The 19,048-nt window shown below is 40.2% G+C and overlaps 1 protein-coding gene across 1 annotated transcript in view; it reads left to right on the top strand.

Annotated features, from left to right (window-relative positions):
- LOC113157116 overlaps window positions 1-15,499 on the top strand; it is a 34,182-nt gene extending 18,683 nt beyond the window's left edge. Inside the window, exon 10 of the mRNA XM_033326121.1 lies at window positions 15,146-15,499. Coding sequence (XP_033182012.1) covers window positions 15,146-15,171 — 26 coding nt within the window. The 3' untranslated portion in view covers window positions 15,172-15,499. The remainder of the gene's footprint in view (window positions 1-15,145) is intronic.
- The last annotated feature ends 3,549 nt before the right edge of the window (window positions 15,500-19,048 follow it).

The raw sequence follows: 19,048 nt of genomic DNA, 5'->3' as shown, positions 1-19,048 counted from the left end.
AGCAGCTGGTAAATGTGGACCTGATTTATACCACTTCATGTACTGACAGCTACTTCATCCATAACATTACATCAACATCTATTAGTTGAACACAATTAGGTTTTCAAACTTCACTTTAATTCTATATGTGTTTAAATTCATCTGTATTTTTGCAAATACACACACATTGGTGTGTATGTAGTGGTCATGGCTCTTATTGATGAAAATCTCCTTCTAAGACATAACATGGATATGTTACCACTAACCACTAAAACTTCCTTCCTTACTCGCTCTCAGTGGCAAAGCTGCAGCTGATTCTCAAACACCTGTCTCTCTCTGTGTCCTACAGCTGCAGCTAATGAACAAGCACAAACCAGCAGTGAATTTTTCTTGGACTGCAAGGAAGTGCCCTTTCTATGCAGTGTTTTGTGTTTGTTTTTGTGTGGATTAGTCAAAAAAACTTTTCCCCACATGCAGCAGAAATATAGCAATTATATAATTTATATCATAACTACAACATGACACTCCATAGTGTGCTGTTGTATCTAGTGGAGCCTGTGCCTTGATGAGTCGGGGCTGTTTTGGCAGCACAAGAAAGTCAAACACAATATTAGGCAGGTGGTTGTGGTGTTTTTTCTTGCTTCTTTTTGTTGTTTTTTGTTTCCTGCTGTTCTTTTCTCTTTCTTCTTTACACTTTCCCCAACTGGTTGTAGCAGATGGCCGCCCACCTTGAGTTCTGCTGGAGGCTTTTTCTTCTCTTTCTGAAGGTTTTTTTCTCTCTACTGTCGCCTAGTGCTGTTGTGTAAATCTGTCGTGCTGTAAAAATAAAAAAAAAATAAAATTGTATTGAAATTGAATTGAATTTAGTAGTAACAGAGCTTCACATACTCCCAATGACCAGTTTTTGTCACGTATCTGAGGAAGGACTTTATTACCAGAGACACACAGGACAGAACTAGTTTCAAATGTTTATTTAAAACAACAGTACAAGAAAAGTTAAATGAGTACAGCACGGAATTCGTTGGGGGGGAGACGGCATAGGGTGAGAGTGGAGGTCTGGGTGTGAACAGGAAGAGGTGTATGATGTCATGGCCAAGATGGCCGACCAACGGAGAGCATGTAGAGTAGACAGAGGCAGAGGGAGACAATGAGTACCAGGAATGGAGGCTGGCAACAGTGGAATGAGTCCAGGAGACCAATAACAGAAGCACATTGAGAGAGAGTCCAAATACAGATCCAGATAATGTTGCAGTCCAAAATACAATAATCAGAAAAATTGTACAGTTCAGAATAATTTACTGAAGCAGTTCAAACTATTAATCCAATAGACTGAGATCTGAGGTCAGGGGAATCTAGGTCATATACACTGAAGACAGGGAGAGGGAGTCCGGCAGGCGACATCCACAACGGAAAGAACAGTCCAGGTCAAACACTAGGAGGTCCACACAGACTCCAAGCAGGGTAGGGAACAGCAGGAGAAAATGGATCAGGGGACACACTCACAGTAGTTATGGGGGTAGCTAGAAAGCAGGTTCAGGTTAGGCAGGTCCGGTGAGGGGAATTGGGTAGAGACAGGTTCAGGTCCAGTACTGTGAGTAACAGAAACTCAAGGTACCAGTGGGTTTCAAAGGCAGTGTCCAGAGGAGACAGAGCCCGTAATGAAACACAGTTTGCTGATTAAACTAATCACACCACAGGGGTTGCAAGCCCCTGGCACTTCTGTACCCGTCCCAAGCCCGGATAAATAGAGAGGGTTACGTCAGGAAGCGCATCCGGCGTAAAAATTGGCAAAATTACCATGCAAATCATCCACAACACTTTCATACCGGATCGGTCGAGGCCCGGGTTAACAACGACCGCCACCGATGCTGTTAACCTACAGGGTGTCGGTGGAAATTTGACTACTGTTGGTCGAAGTAAGAGGGGAGGCAGAAGGGTTCGTGGACAGAGAGAGAAGGGAAAAGGCAGGAGCATAGATCTGAGAATAGGGACTCTTAACGTTGGTACGATGACAGGGAAAGGCAGAGAGCTGGCAGACATGATGGAGAGAAGGAAGGTAGATGTTCTGAGTGTGCAGGAGACAAGGTGGAAGGGCAGCAAGGCACGTAGTATTGGAGGAGGATACAAACTGTTCTACCATGGTGTGGATAGGAAGAGAAACAGGGTAGGAGTGATCTTGAAGGGGGAGTTTGTGAACAATATTCTGGAGGTGAAAAGAGTCTCAGACAGGGTGATGAGCCTAAAGTTAGAAATTGAAGGGGTGATGGTGAATTTAGTCAGTGGGTATGCGCCACAGGTTGGCTGTGAGTTAGAAGAGAAGGAGAGATTCTGGAGTGAGTTTGATGAGGTCATAGAGAGTATCCCCAGAGGAGAGAGAGTAGTTGTTGGAGCAGACTTCAATGGGCACAAGGAAGTGCAGCATAGAGTGAAGAGGGAGGTGGCAAAGGACAAACAGAAAGGTTACGATGAGCTGTATGACAGGTTAGGCACAAAGGAAGGAGAGAAGGACTTGTACAGGCTAGCCAGACAGAGAGATAGAGATGGGAAGGATGTGCAACAGGTAAGGGTGATTAAGGACAGAGATGGAAAGGTGCTAACGACCCAGGAGAGTGTGCAGAAAAGATGGAAGGAGTATTTTGAGGAGCTGATTAACGAGGAAAATGACAGGGAAAGAAGAGAGGAAGATGTGGATGTTGTGGAGCAGGACGTAGCAGAGATTGGAAAGGATGAGGTTAGGAAGGCTCTGAAAAGGATGAAGGATGAAAGGCTGTTGGTCCTGATGACGTACCTGTGGAGGTGTGGAAGTGCTTAGGAGAGACAGCAGTGGAGTTTCTAACCAGTTTGTTCAATAGGATTCTAGAGAGTGAGAAGATGCCTGAGGAATGGAGGAGAAGTGTTCTGGTTCCGATCTTTAAGAACAAGGGTGACACGCAGAACTGCAGCAACTATAGAGGAATAAAGTTGATGAGCCAAACGATGAAGCTGTGGGAAAGAGTAGTGGAAGCCAGGCTGAGGAAGAAGGTGGAGATTTGTGAGCAGCAGTATGGTTTCATGCCCCGTAAGAGCACCACTGATGCTGTTTTTGCTTTGAGAATGTTGATGGAAAAGTACAGAGATGGTCAGAAGGAGCTGCATTGTGTCTTTGTAGATTTAGAGAAGGCGTATGACAGGGTGCCGAGGGAGGAGCTATGGTACTGTAAGAGGTCGTCGGGAGTGGCAGAGAAGTACGTCAGAGTAGTTCAGGACATGTATGAGAGAAGTATGACGGTGGTGAGATGTGCTGTAGGTCAGACAGAGGAGTTCAAGGTGGAGGTGGGACTACACCAAGGATCAGCTTTGAGTCCCTTCTTGTTTGCTATGCTGATGGACAGGCTGACAGATGAGGTCAGACAGGAATCTCCCTGGACAATGATGTTTGCGGATGACATTGTGATTTGCAGTGAGAGTAGAGAGCAGGTAGAGGAACAGCTGGAGAGGTGGAGGTTTGCTCTGGAAAGAAGAGGCATGAAGGTCAGTCGTAGTAAGACAGAATACATGTGTCTGAACGAGAGGGATCAAGGTAGAAATGTTAGGTTACAGGGGGCTGAGGTGAAGAAGGTACAGGAGTTTAAGTACTTGGGGTCAACAGTTCAGTGTGATGGGGAGTGTGGAAAAGAGGTGAAGAGGCGAGTGCAGGCAGGTTGGAGCGGGTGGAGGAAAGTGTCAGGAGTGTTGTGTGACAGAAGAGTGTCAGCAAGACTCAAAGGAAAGGTGTACAAGACAGAGGTGAGACCAGCTCTGCTCTATGGGTTAGAGACGGTAGCAGTGAGACAGAGACAAGAGGCTGAGATGGAGGTAGCAGAGATGAAGATGTTGAGGTTCTCCTTAGGAGTGACCAGGTTAGACAGAATAAGGAACGAGTACATCAGAGGGACGGCTCACGTTGCCTGTGTTAGCGACAAAGTCAGAGAGGCCAGACTGAGATGGTTTGGACATGTTCAGAGGAGGGATAGTGAGTATATTGGTAGAAGGATGTTGGAGATGGAGCTGCCAGGCAGGAGGGCAAGAGGACGACCAAAGAGGAGATATATGGATGTCTTAACAGAGGATATGAGGTTGGCTGGTGTTAGGGTAGAAGATGTTCATGCTAGATTTAGGTGGAAAAGGATGATTCGCTGTGGCGACCCCTGATGGGAAAAGCCGAAAGAGAAGAAGAAGTTTGCTGATTAAACTATAAATGTAAGACAATCATTCATCAGAAATACATTTCATTATTGATCTGTCAGATATTTAGATTGTCAGGACTGAATTTGCACAGAACCTGTTTATGTTGAACAAGCCTATAATTAAGATGACTATGAGAGATAAGATGGTATCTTCTAGCTTATGATTGGCTAAAAGCAACTGACACAGGTAGTCAGGGTTTGTTAGGGCAAGGATAGTTAGAAAGTTGAAGTTAGAGTGAATAAAATGAATAAAGCCTTTACTGTTCAGATTGACACATTTACATTACGTTTTGTCCCAATCAGATCCATTCATTAAAAAGATGAGTTTATTTAATCATCGTCAACACTGAGTATGACATTCATAAAGGCAATAAAGCATCAATTTAGAAATATCAATAAACCATGTTTATCAGGTTTTATTCTTTTAAACCATCTTTTTATTTTTTGTTTACTGGGAGCCAGTGAAGTGGTTTCAGATAATAAAGGTGTATTATATGTTTGTGTAGTCAGCATATTATTTCAGGGTGGTAGCAAACAGGAGAATAAAGAAATGAATGAATGACTCATATGGAACCTCTGAGAAATTGTTATTTAAACATACCTCCAAACAAATAAAAATAGACATAACTAAAATACAAATGATGAAACCAGAGTGAATATTGTTAAAACCTGTAGATGGACTAACCATTTCTGAAAATGTGGATGTGAATGACGACTGTCATGCTCATCACCTGCTTCAGGCCCTCAAACCACATTTAATTCCACTGTAAATTCACCCTTAAGAAGTTAACAAAGCTACACAGTGTGGTGCTATCGACACTAGATGGTGCTGGTAATACTAGGTATTTGTCTCATGAACATCCAACAGACCATGACATCATCACACCATCACACAGACCATCACACCAGTGTTACATGATGTTAAAAAAGAAGGGACAATGCAGCCAGAGAGAAAAAAGTCACTGCAGGTTGATGCTTTGTTTCTATTTTAATTTCAGAAATCTGAAATTGAAAATATTCTCAAACTAAACAAATCATTTTGGAGTTCCCAAATGTTGCTTTCCAGTTTCACATACAACTCTGCCACAGACTGTGTTTTCATCCAGTGTTTTTTTCTGGCCTGTATGGGAGAGGAGAGATCAATACACAGAGTGATGCTGCCTCGTTTCTTACCACCATGAATCGAACTAAAACTAAAAAAACCACCAATACAACGTTCACAGTAGACATGTAAATAAGTCACTTTCACCACATATTTCATGATTCACCACATGGTCAGTAATAGTGGTCCGTATGTCATCAGAGATCACAGCTCTTGGTGTTCCTCTCCTTCCTCTTCTTACAACTCCCTGACACACTTCTCTCTCTCTCTCTGTCCTTTTAGATCTACATTACAAAAGAAAAAAAAGAAACATTTCCTCTCTAATGGGTCAAACACAGGTCACCTGGGTAGGTTTTCAGTTGTGTTTCCAGTGTGCAGTTACTGGTCCAACCAACCTGCTAATTTGTTCTTTCCTCTCTTCTCTTCTCACTCACCCTGATCCTGTTTTCTTCTGTTAAAGACTTTGTGATTCCTCTTCAGTGTTTCCACCAGTGCTGCTCATGTAGGATTGTTGGATTTTCTACATTATTCTTTATACAATTATATTCTGTAGGGTCTTACCTTACACTGTAAAGTGTCTTGAGGTGATTTTGTTTTGGTTTGGTGTCATACAAATAAACTGATTTGAACTGAGTCTGTTTTTATTCATGAAATGGAACAATAGTCATTGTTGTTTATTATTTTGAAGTTTTTTAGTATTTGAAAAATGCTCTGTCAGAGTATAGTGTTTTTCTGGGGGATGGTCTCTGACTGTGAAAGGAGTTCATGAATTTTAGCAAATGTGGTCACTGAATGCATTTTGTGTGAAAGCAATGACAATTAATTCACAGTTTTCTCCACTCAGACTTTTGTTTTGTTGATTGTGTGAAGAGGTTTGTACAATGTGCCTTCAGTTTCAACCAGTGCTTGTCAGAAAACTTTAAATACGGCTGCATCGATCTTGATTGTACCTGTTGTCAATCACACAGTTTTTCTAGATCAAAGACAAAACAGCGACAAAACGCAAATTTCAAGATGGACCATGTAATTTAGTACTTGCTATTTGGTATCTTGGTAAATAAGTGTGATGTTATCTTTGTTTCATTTTCTCACTTCTGCTGTCAGTTTATAATTTAGAAACTTACGTCAAACCTCTTGCATTTTCCCATAATCTAAATAAAACATGCATTTTCAAGAAGTGGCTTTGTGGCTTTAATAGTGTTAAACATGCATTGGGTTGATTCTGTGAATATACAGAAAACACTGTCAATGTAGGTCAAGTGTGTATGTAGTGTGAGAAAGTATGTGCCCTCTGTAAGTTTGACTAATAGAGATCATTTCATTACAATCACAAGCAGCAATTGTGCAGACAGTTTTTTGGTGACAGAATATCTGATAGGCTACTGAACTACTGAAACTTGTCACATTACTGTAACTTATGTAGCTTATGTTATTTGTGCCCCATTGACCCTAAGTGTGGTTGAGTGCTGCTGAAAAACTTGATGGTCTACACCTACATGACAGACTGCTTGTGCTGTACCTTCTGCTACTTCTATAACTTAAATTCTGCACAATAAGAGCCAGTGATAGGTCCACATAGGAAGATATTACACATGACTTGTGGGTGTCAGGGAGCCACTATTGGCTGCAGGAGTTAGCGCGACCTCTTTTCTTGCACACATCTGCCGTGAATGTATATAAACTAAAATTGCTGCACAGTCAGGACCTCAGGTCTGTGTGCCTCAAATTAATGAGTCATGTTGCCGTTAACAGCCCCATTTAATTATTAATTGACATAATATATAAATTGTTGAGAAACTACATCTGGAATAGAAAATCCACTCGTCTGTGCTGCCAAGGAGTAGGAGGAGTGGAGGTTAGGCCTGTCCTTTTTTAACTTTAGGATATATCTCTGGTCGTTTACTTTACATTACTGCAGGAAGTGGTTTTCAAATGGAAGAAAAACTTATGTAAATCACTCAAGAATTTTATCTTAAACTATGGTCCAATAGTTGCGCAAATACTACAACACTGTGAATCAATTGATAGATTTATAGGGTACAATAACACATTTCACAAATCTTCATCTATTTGGAGGAATAATAATTTACTATCAGCAGGAGAAAAACTCTCATTCAGGCAATGAAATGATTTCGAAGTATTCGTCAAACTTAATGGAAAGGATTTTTTATTATCTTTTGTGTCACACAGTTTAACATTGATAAGCATTCTTTGTTTTTCTATCTTAGACTCAGATGAAACATGGCAATGATCTGGAAGATCACCCATTTCTTACTTGGTTCTTGGTGACACCAAAATAAAATGTGTCCTTTTTGTATAATAACTTTATTTTATACTTTAAAGTTTTAATCTCTGAAATAAAAAAAATGGGGAAAAATCTACGTCCTATGTCCTATATCTATGTCCAAGAAAACTTGACTGGGACATAGTTTGGTCCAATAGTGACAGGACATCATCATAATCCCAATCACCACCAGTTTATACATTTTAAGTTCATGGAGCCTTTGTGACACCCCCAGTTGAGATATCAAATGAAGCTGTGTACATATGTGAACTGTACATTCTGACCACCTGGTACTCTAGGAATTCTTATTCACATGGTGTGATCATGTTTGGAAACTTTTATACAGACATTATCATCTTCAACCAGCACTGATCCAGACTCCTCTGAACTCTGACTCTCAGAAGCCATATAAATAAAGATATGGCTGGTTGGCATGTTGGCTGCAAATGCTACGGGTCCCAGGAATGGTACCACAGCAACAAAGGCTGAAACACAATCTGGAAAACACAGGTAAATTGTAGCAGCAATGAAAACACGGAGCGCTCAGTTCATCCTCCAGACTGCATCTTTATCAAATAGTTATAACCGTTACATTCTCCACAGTACATACAATATTTGTGTCTTTTTCAATCTTTTTAACTGACATTTGTGCTCACACTGTCCATAACCCCACTTCTTGACATTTTCCATACATCACATTCACATTTTCTTATATAACACTATTGTATTCTAAGAAATATTCTTCTTCAGTAAAACAAAAGTGCACTCCATCACTTATACTTAGTGGTCGAGGACATACTATCATCACATAGTATAATTCACAGTGTTACTCGACTGTACTTAAGCATACTACTCACAGATGCTTGACTTTACTGGACTAAAGCACTTATTATTTTTGGACACAAGTATCACTGATGGAAATGTAAAACCTCTGAGTACATTCACAGAAACTGAACTCTTAACTGTAATTAACTATACATTTATATACTTCCATACATTCTCAAAAAGTGGAGCACAGTAAAACTAAATGTTCCTGGGATGCTGTTGGCTACTACATATATAAAAAATCTCAATAAAAATTTAACGACAAAGCACGCAGTTGTGTTATTGAAGTGTAACACATCATACAGTCCACAATAATACCATTATAAATTTTTACATGTTAATAAAAAGGTAATTTTACAATATAAATAATATGGCAAAGACCAACATGTGTGCATAGTGTGTGAGAGTGAGAGCAGCATGTCCGGGTGAGTGAATGTGGGAGAGATTACAGAGTAATGTGAAGTTGTTTTTAAATTGAGTGTTTCCCTAAAGTCTGACTGAAAATGAAACTAACACACAAGTGCGTCATTAAAATCTAAATTGTAACAACAAAAAACTCTTTAATATAAGTATTAAACGTCTCCGCCCTTGGGAGCAGTGTGTGTGTGTGTGTGTGTTTGTGTGTGTTAGAGAAATAAAGCAGCAGAATAAAAGGGGAAGTGTGTCAGGAAGTTCAATGAGTATGAAGTGTTTCTGTAGACCACAGTTTAAATTATTTTGCTTTTATTTTTACTTCTGTTTAGTCAGTAATAGATGAAACTGAGAAGCTTCTGTCGGAATCATGATGAGAAGACAAGAGAGAACCTTTTACTTTTTCACCATGGGTAAGACATAATTTTATAATTTAATTCTTGTTCTTTTTCACTTGCAACACACGTTATACATAAAAGGAGCTCTTTGATGTATACCAGAGGAACTATTTCAACGCTTTTTAGTTTAGAAAAAAATCTAATAATGAACTATTTATTCTCTTATAGTGTCTTTTCTCTTGATGCCATCTTCTCCTGCTGCAGGTCAGTTTATTCTAGACTGTCATACATAAGATTTCTTCAAACTAAAGCTTTATATTAAACTATTACTTGTTGTGTGGGACTTAAATGTTGTGTACTTGTGCCTTGCAGGTGTTCAGATAAGATTATCTGGATCTGGATCTACTCAGTGCTCTGGAAGAGTTGAAATCTATCACAACAACACCTGGGGAACAGTCTGTGATGATGAGTGGGACTTAAATGATGCCATGGTGGTTTGCAAAGAGTTGAACTGTGGTGCAGCACTGGATGCTCCTCCGTCGGCCAACTTTGGTGAAGGAACTGGACAAATCTGGCTTAATTATGTGACCTGTTCAGGAAATGAAAGATCTCTAACTGAGTGTCAGCACAATGGATTTGGGAAACATGACTGTGGACACAGTGAGGATGTAGGTGTGATCTGCTCAGGTGAGAAAATCTTTGTATTATCAGAACTCGACAGTTTGTTAATTTCACTCACAAATGTGACTAAAAGTCCAAACGGGCAAATGTCACTGTGACACATAGAGTAAAGTAAATTTATCAAATATTGTTGTTGATGCTCCATAAATATTTTATTGTATTTTAAATATAAGTGAAAACTAATTTATTTCAGATTTGATTCTGTCTAAAACAATAATATTTAAAAATTTTAAATTCAGTTTACTGTTTGTTATAATAGTTTATCTATAATAATAGAATTGTATGTGTTGATAAACATGTTTGCTCTTTTTTTTTTAAATGTAAGTAAATAATATAATAATAATATTTCTTGCTGTCATGTTCTTTTGACAAACAAAAAAAAGAAATTCATTTCCATCATCTGTTCTGTTCCTAGGTGTCAGATTATCTGGATCTGGATCTACTCAGTGCTCTGGAAGAGTTGAAATCTATCACAACAACATCTGGGGAACAGTCTGTGATGATGAGTGGGACTTAAATGATGCCATGGTGGTTTGCAGAGAGTTGAACTGTGGTGCAGCACTGGATGCTCCTCATTGGTCCCAGTTTGGTGAAGGAACTGGACAAATCTGGCTTGATGATGTGGCCTGTTCAGGAAATGAAAGATCTCTAACTGAGTGTCAGCACAGAGGATTTGGGATCCACAACTGTGCCCACATTGAGGATGCAGGTGTGATCTGCTCAGGTGAGAAAATCTTTGTGTTATCAGAACTCGACATTTTGTTAATTTCACTCATAAATGCAACTAAAAGTCCAAACGTGCAAATGTGAAAATGTGAAAAATGATGTGGTTGAACTGGTGCAAGTGACTCAACCTATTGGCACTTGAAGAGAGGAGGGAGTGAGATTAGTGGAGCTGTAATATAGTGCAGGACGATCAGTGAGTGCTAGTGACTGATTTCACTATTGTTCATTCTTTCAAATCTTCAGGCAGTGATTACTACCAGCACTGTTTTTGGTGAATATTTTATATTGAATTTAAGGAAGATATTGAGTCTGTGTTGTAGACTGTTGTAGAACAGTGTGATCCTAAACCCAGTCTAATCTAACAGTCCTACAATAAGTCCTCCTCCATTAAGGTGATAATGTTGTTTGATCAATGTGAAAGATGCTGCTGTCTGACTGTAATATGTTATACAGAGAGGTGTTTCTATGTCCTAGCTTCATTGATAGAAATGTGGTCAAATGACTCCTGTCAGTATAAAGCAGCACATTCTAACTATATGAAAGACTGAAGCTCTACAATGAACACACAGTTTAATCATCATATATGAAACAGTTTCCACAAAACGTGAATATGTAACCTTCACGAAGAGAACATTTGTTAGACTGGATTTGAGTTAGCTATGTGTATCTCATAAACTGCTGAATGAGTGCATTTAATTATTTGAAAATACTGTAAGGGTTCAGACCACTACCAGACACAAGAGGACAAAACAGGTTATGACTTTATTTTAAGAGGGGAGGAAGAGAATGAGGACGATCTGGAGCTGAAGGGATGTAACGGACTGGAAACAGGTGATCACAGCATTGTGAATAGTGGGGTCAAAATCCGGTAGATGTCAAGGAGGGTAATGGAGAGAGATGAGGATTGCAGGAGAATGGAATCCTGAGAGAAGAGGGCGACTGGTGTGGCCAGGTTGGTTAGAGTGGTGAGCAGCAGCTGAGGCAGGTTTTGTGAGAAGCAAATACTGAGGGAGGGAGGAAACCAGAAACAGACAGAGAGTGAGGTCCAGAAATCCAAAAACAACTTGAGCGACAGAAAACACAGGATTCAGAGAGGAAGTCAAAGAGAGAAAAAAGCTAAAAATCCACAATCCAAAAGAATAATTCACAGAGACAGAAAACAGGTCAAATCATAGAATTGAATGAAATCCTCTGACCAGTGAATAGAAGATCAGATCAAACTGAACTGACCTGATCTGAGAATTAATGACAATAAATTCAATTCAATTCAGTTTTATTTGTATTGTGACAAATCACAACAGACGTCATCTCAAGGGACTTGACAGTGTTTAAGGTTTATGATCTTACAAAGTAATTTGAACCCAATCCCACTTGAGCAGCACTAAGCAACAGTGGAGAGGAAAAACTCCCTTTAGAGTAAGAATCCTCCAGCAGAACCAGGCTTAGGTTGGGCGGCCATCTGCCTCAACCGGTTGGAGTGAGTGAAAGGGGAGAGAGAAAAGAACAGCTGGCAGCAAATCAGTCCAAAAGGATCAGTCCAGGTCGGTAACAGGTTGACAGAAGAAACCACAATACAAACACTGGAAGGTCACTTCAGGAATGAATGCAGAAGATCTGGTGGAGAACAAAGGGGCTGCAGGCCTGATTATATGTGAGAGGGAGAGAACAGGTGAAACTGATCAGGTAATCAGAGACAGAGGCAGAGACAGAGACACAGAGGACAACTAGTCAATATATGATCAAAACAGGAAGTGAAGGCTGAAGACTGTAACACATACAGTAAAGTAATTTTATCAAATATTGTTGTTGATACTCTAGAAATATTTTATTGTATTTAAATATATTAAAATTTTAATTTAGTTCAGATTAGATTCTGTCTAAAACAATAATATTAAAAAAATTCAAATTCAACACACAGTATACATAAAAGGAGTTATTTGATGTATACCATAGGAACTATTTCAACACTTTTTAGTTTAGAAAGAAATCTAATGATGAACTCTTTATTCTTTTATAGTGTCTTTTCTCTTGATGCCATCTTCTCCTGCTGCAGGTCAGTTTATTCTAGTGTGTCATACATAAAATTTCTTCAAACTAAAGCTTTATATTAAAATATTACTTGTCTATTTTTGAGTACCATGCTTTCTGTTTAATCAATTAAAAGTAGAGCTTGTCATTAAAACATAATTTACATTCCTGCAAATATGATGACTCACAACTGTCAAAGTGAGTCTGCTTGTTTTGGAATCACACTTCAAAATTATAGTCTGTGTGCACAAATTTGTAAAATGCAAGTAAAAGCAATGTAATAAACAATTCTCATTGTGCATTGGAGTAGAAGTATAGCATGAAATGAAAGAACCTCTGTTAAACTACCTCCCCAATTGGAGTATATTTTCACATAATCTGTTGACTGGTTTAAAATGTAAACATCTGCAGATGATGTCAGTTGTGATGACTTTCCCATTGGCTCCACACAGACTCTAGAGACAAACACTAAACTTTTTTTTTCCTCCCAGTGCCTTTGTTGCTGCTGGTCACTTCAGTAGCTGTGGGAGCTCTCTTGCTGGCACTGATGGTCTTGCTGGTGGTCTGCCTGGTCTGCAGGAGAAGACGACGAGCAAGGAAGCCTGCAACACTCATCTGTAGTCAGTGTCTGTGCTCAACAGGATATTTTGCCATGTCAAATATAGACTTTCATCTAAGTTCTATTCATTTATATGTTTTCATTTGTTTTCTTTATGCTAGTGGCTGTTACTGACAATGATGATGATGATCAGGATTATGTGAATGTTGATCAAATGGACACCAAGAAGAAAGTCAAAGAGAACGTAGGTAAAGTGGAAGAAGAAGAAAATGATGACTATGAGGAACCAGAGAGTGACGAAGATCACGATTATGAGGAAGCTGGTCCTGATGAGAGTAACACAGAGGACAAGAAGATCTGCTTCAGTGTCAAAGACTGCAGAGATGATAAGAAGACACTCAAAGAGGAATCAGTTAGAGTGGAAGAAGAGGAAAGTGATGGCTATGTGGAGCCAGAGAGTGATGAAGATCACGATTATGAGGAAGCTGATCCTGATGAAAATAACACAGAGAACATGAAGATCTGCTTCAGTGTCAAAGACTGCAGAGATGATGAGAAGACACTCAAAGAGGAATCGGGCAGAGTGGAAGAAGAGGAAAGTGATGACTATGAGAATCCAGAAAGTGACGAAGATCATGATTATGAGGAAGCTGGTCCTGCTGAAAATAACACAGAGGACAAGAAGATCTGCTTCAGTGTCAAAGACTGCAGAGATGATGGGAAGACACTGAAAAAGGAATCGGGCAGAGTGGAAGAAGAGGAAAGTGATGACTATGTGGAGCCAGAGAGTGATGAAGATCACGATTATGAGGAAGCTGATCCTGATGAAAATAACACAGAGAACATGAAGATCTGCTTCAGTGTCAAAGACTGCAGAGATAATGAGAAGACACTCAAAGAGGAATCAGGCAGAGTGGAAGAAGAGGAAAGTGATGACTATGAGAATCCAGAAAGTGACGAAGATCATGATTATGAGGAAGCTGGTCCTGCTGAAAATAACACAGAGGACAAGAAGATCTGCTTCAGTGTCAAAGACTGCAGAGATAATGAGAAGACACTCAAAGAGGAATCGGGCAGAGTGGAAGAAGAGGAAAGTGATGACTATGAGAATCCAGAAAGTGACGAAGATCATGATTATGAGGAAGCTGGTCCTGCTGAAAATAACACAGAGGACAAGAAGATCTGCTTCAGTGTCAAAGACTGCAGAGATGATGAGAAGACACTGAAAAAGGAATCGGGCAGAGTGGAAGAAGAGGAAAGTGATGACTATGTGGAGCCAGAGAGTGATGAAGATCACGATTATGAGGAAGCTGATCCTGATGAAAATAAGACAGAGAACATGAAGATCTGCTTCAGTGTCAAAGACTGCAGAGATGATGAGAAGACACTCAAAGAGGAATCAGTTAGAGTGGAAGAAGAGGAAAGTGATGACTATGAGAATCCAGAGAGTGACGAAGATCACGATTATGAGGAAGCTGGTCCTGCTGAAAATAACACAGAGGACAAGAAGATCTGCTTCAGTGTTAAAGACTGCAGAGATGATGAGAAGAGACTCAAAGAGGAATCAGTTAGAGTGGAAGAAGAGGAAAGTCATGACTATGAGAATCCAGAAAGTGACGAAGATCATGTGTTAGAGTAAAAATGATTTACTCACTGATTTATAATTTTCTTATTACAATGTTACTTCACTCATAAGGATAATTTCTTGTTTCTTACTTATTGTCATTATGAAGGATACATGTGTTTGATGTTTAATCCTGTAAGCAACAAGAGCATGTTGTACTCTGCTGAAGCTGCACTTTGCACACAGACAGGAAACAGGAAAGGTCAGGGAAAGGTCAGCGGCCATGGAGTTGAACAGTGCTTGTTGCTATACGCCTATAACCAATGTTTTATCCTTGTATGGAGTTTTTTTTCTTGCAATATGATCATCCTATGTTCATCATGTAACCATAGCATACACCCACATCTATGTCACTGTAAACGTGCCATTATGTGAACAAACAAATGTGAACATTTACAGAGAAAAGTAGGGTATTTATCCAAACTTCTACTGGTCATATTGATGTGTTAATAACCACCCAGTTAAATTGGAATCATAAAAAAAACAATATATAATAATAATAATAATAATTATAATAATAAATAAACAATACTCTGCTTTGAAACACTGGGTTACAGGCTGGTATGTATGACCATCAGCTGCTCTTAGCAATCACCATTATTCAAATGAGCACTCCTGGAGATGCTTTCCACTTTCCAAGACAAATCGCCAACCACTGCAATACAATAGATATGAAGTTGAAACCAGCGTGGTTTAAATAGATGTGGTGGTTTGGTTTAGATTTTATCATCTGGAAAACTACAATTCGATACGAATACGATTTTTATTTAATACAGTAGCCAAATTAACTAGAAAGAAAACTACTGCAGATATCTCCACAACAACGTTGTGCAGTAGTGAGGACTTCATGAACTTTTTCAATAACAAAATTGTAAATATAAGGCATAAAATTCAAGCTTTAAAACCAGACAATTTAGTTGCTGACGAGCTAACCTCAGCAGATCAGTACCTAGATTACTTTACTCCTCTTGAAGAGAATGAACTAATTTCACTCATCTCTTCTGACACACTTTCTAAAACAGATAGTGCCAGAAATAATAGAACCCCTGCTGACAATCATAAATTCCTCACTCAGCTGTGGGTATGTCCCAAAGTGTTTTAAATTAGCAGTTATTAAACCGCTAATCAAGAAACCTGATCTCGACCCCTGTCAGTTGTCCAATTACAGGCCGATATCAAACCTCCCCTTTATCTCAAAGATTCTCGAAAAGATAGTAGCTGGGCAGCTATCCTCGTATCTTCATAGAAATAACATACACAAACTCTATCAGTCAGGATTTAGGCCTCATCACAGCACAGAGACGGCACTTGTTAAAGTAGTAAATGACCTCCTATTGGCCTCTGATCAGGGTAGCGTCACTATGCTTGTGCTACTCGACCTCAGTGCAGCTTTCGACACCATTGACCATAGTATTCTCCTTCACAGACTAGAAAATGTTGTTGGAATTAAGGGAACAGTCCTCTCCTGGCTTAGGTCCTATTTGACTGATCGTTATCAGTATGTAGATCTAAATGGCGATTACTCCACATGCTCTCCAGTGGAGTTTGGTGTTCCACAGGGTTCAGTTTTAGGCCCACTGCTTTTTTCCCTTCACATGCTTCCTCTGGGCAACATTATCCGTAAACATGGTATTAACTTTCATTGTTATGCTGACGACACACAGTTATATGTTTCATCAAAACCAAATGAGATCAAACAGCTTAATAAAGTTGAGCAATGTGTAAAGGATATACGAGACTGGATGCTAATTAACGTCCTTCTGCTAAATCCTGATAAGACAGAAGTACTAGTCATAGGATCACCTGCAGCTAGAAGCAAGATTTTAGATCATGCCGTAACTCTGGATGGCCTTTCTGTTACATCTAGAGCAACAGTGAAAGACCTTGGTGTGATTCTAGATTCCAGTCTTTCATTTGAAGCTCATGTAGATAATATCACCAGGACAGCTTTCTTTCACCTCAGAAATATTGCCAAAATAAGGAATATTTTGTCACTAAACGACGCTGCAAAATGAGTCCATGCTTTCATCACCTCTAGGTTGGACTACTGTAATGCCTTACTGTCTGGCTGTTCAACCAGGTGCATAAACAAGCTTCAGTTAGTTCAAAATGCAGCAGCGAGAGTCCTCACTAGAACTAGAAGATACAAGCACATCACCCCTATCTTATCTACATTTCATTGGCTCCCCGTGAAATCTCGCATTGATTTTAAAATACTACTTTTGACATTTAAAGCATTAAATGGTCTTGCGCCACAGTATCTAAGTGAACTGCTAGTGTCTTATGATCCACCACGCCTACTTCGATCAAAGGATGCTGGATGCCTGTCAGTACCTCGTATCATAAAAACTACAGCTGGGGGCAGAGCCTTTTCTTACAAAGCCCCAAAGTTATGGAATAGCCTTCCAAATAGCGTTCGGGACTCAGACACAGTCTCAGTATTTAAGTCTAGGCTGAAAACCTATTTATTTAGTCAAGCATTTTGTAAATAGATCTGGGAAGGATTCATGGACGTAGAGCATTATGGTGAGCTGGTATGTTTAGATGCTGTCTTCCCAACTCTCAATGATCACTCAGGTTTGTTGATGGTGAAGTGTTCGGTTGCTCTATATCCCAGGGAGCCCTGATGTCTGTGTTTCCTTCTGGCCCACCCTTTAGTTAGGAGTCCCTGCTGCACTATTCTAAATATACATTCACCTCAAACTTTATCCGACTGTGAATACAACTAACTTCCATCTCTCTCTTTCTCTACCTCTCTATTTCCCTCTTCCTGTCTCTCTGTCGAGCTACACGTCATTCCACCCTCTGCCCTCTGGACCTGTCTGACTCCTGATGCCCAACTTCTGGCTGGAGATCTCATCACTCGGATCCACCGTCTGCCCTATGGGATGCGTTTGAGACTGGAGTTGGTCACACACTACTATGAAGTCGGTCTTGGCCTCAGCGGACGTCGGCAGCTGTTTCTCGAAGGGTCTCGACTCAACGCTTGATAGTCCAGGAATGGAACAAGTCTGCCTGCAATTAACTAACTGGACTCCACATTAACTTAAAGACACTTATACTGGACTGCCTGCTGCCTACACAGCATGTAATCACCCATATGAGGATGGGTTCCCTGTTGAGTCTGGTTCCTCTCAAGGTTTCTTCCTGTTGCCTTCTCAGGGAGTTTTTCCTTGTCACCGTCGCCCTCAGCTTGCTCATCAGGGACAATCTCATTTCATGATTTATACACATTCACTGTTCATGTACTGTTCTTTGGTTCTGTAAAGCTGCTTTGTGACAATGTCAATTGTAAAAAGCGCGGAAATTGCAGTGGCGGTGGCATTTGCATTGATACAGGAGAAAGGAGAGAGGAGAGGAGCTCAGTTTATCAGTAGAGTTCCCCCAGCAGACTAACCTAGAGCAGCAGAACTAAGACAAGGTTCAGAGTCACCTGATCCATCTCTAACTATAAGCTTTATAAAAAAGGAAAGTTTTAAGTCTTGTCTTAAATGTGGAGAGGGTGTCTGCACCGAACCTGAACTGGGAGTTGGTTCCACAGGAGAGGAGCTTAATAGCTAAAAGTGTCATGGTTTCGGCCTGGCCCCGGCTGGCCTTGGTTTTCCTCACTCACTCTCCCTCTGGACTCCGCCCACCAGCCCCTTCTCTCCCTCTGCTCACAGCAATCAGCTGAACATTGGACTCACCTGTGTTCCCTTCTGGCTACAAAAACTCTCCTCAGTCCTTTTTCCCCTGTCAGATCGTCATCATTTCTCAACCTGTTCCTAGCCTGTTTCCCATGCCTGTTTAACCCTGCCTGCTCCTGCTCGTCCTCCTCCCCCTTCTCAGCCCTGTCTGCTTCCCCCCCTGGATTCTCTGGACTATGTTCCCCTTTGAGTTCTGGACATTATTACCTGTTTTTTCTCAGTGAGTGTTTTCCTGCCATCGTGCAGCGGTTTGCTTTGTACTTTGATTCCTGAGTTGTTACTTTGTTCCACGCCATTTTGGTAGTTTTCTGTTGTCACTTTTTCTTCATGTTTCCCTGTCTGTTTTTGTAGTGTCGGTTGACACCCCCCTTAGTTTCTCTGTTTTTTTGTAGTTTCACCCAGTAAATCCTGTTTTAGTTCATTCCTGCCTCGTTCCCCTCCTTACTCGTGACAAAAAGCTCTGCCTCCCATTCTACATTTGGAAACTCTAGGAACCACAAGTAGACCTGCAGTCGAACGGAGAGTTCTGCTCGGAAAATATGGAACTATGAGTTCTTTAAGATAAGATGGAGCCTGATTATTAAGTGATTTATAAGTGAG

The sequence above is a fragment of the Anabas testudineus genome, chromosome 8, assembly GCF_900324465.2.
Source record: "Anabas testudineus chromosome 8, fAnaTes1.2, whole genome shotgun sequence".
NCBI lineage: Eukaryota > Metazoa > Chordata > Actinopteri > Anabantiformes > Anabantidae > Anabas > Anabas testudineus.
Note: the sequence above shows the minus strand (reverse complement) of the source record. Positions and strands in the feature narration are given on the sequence as shown.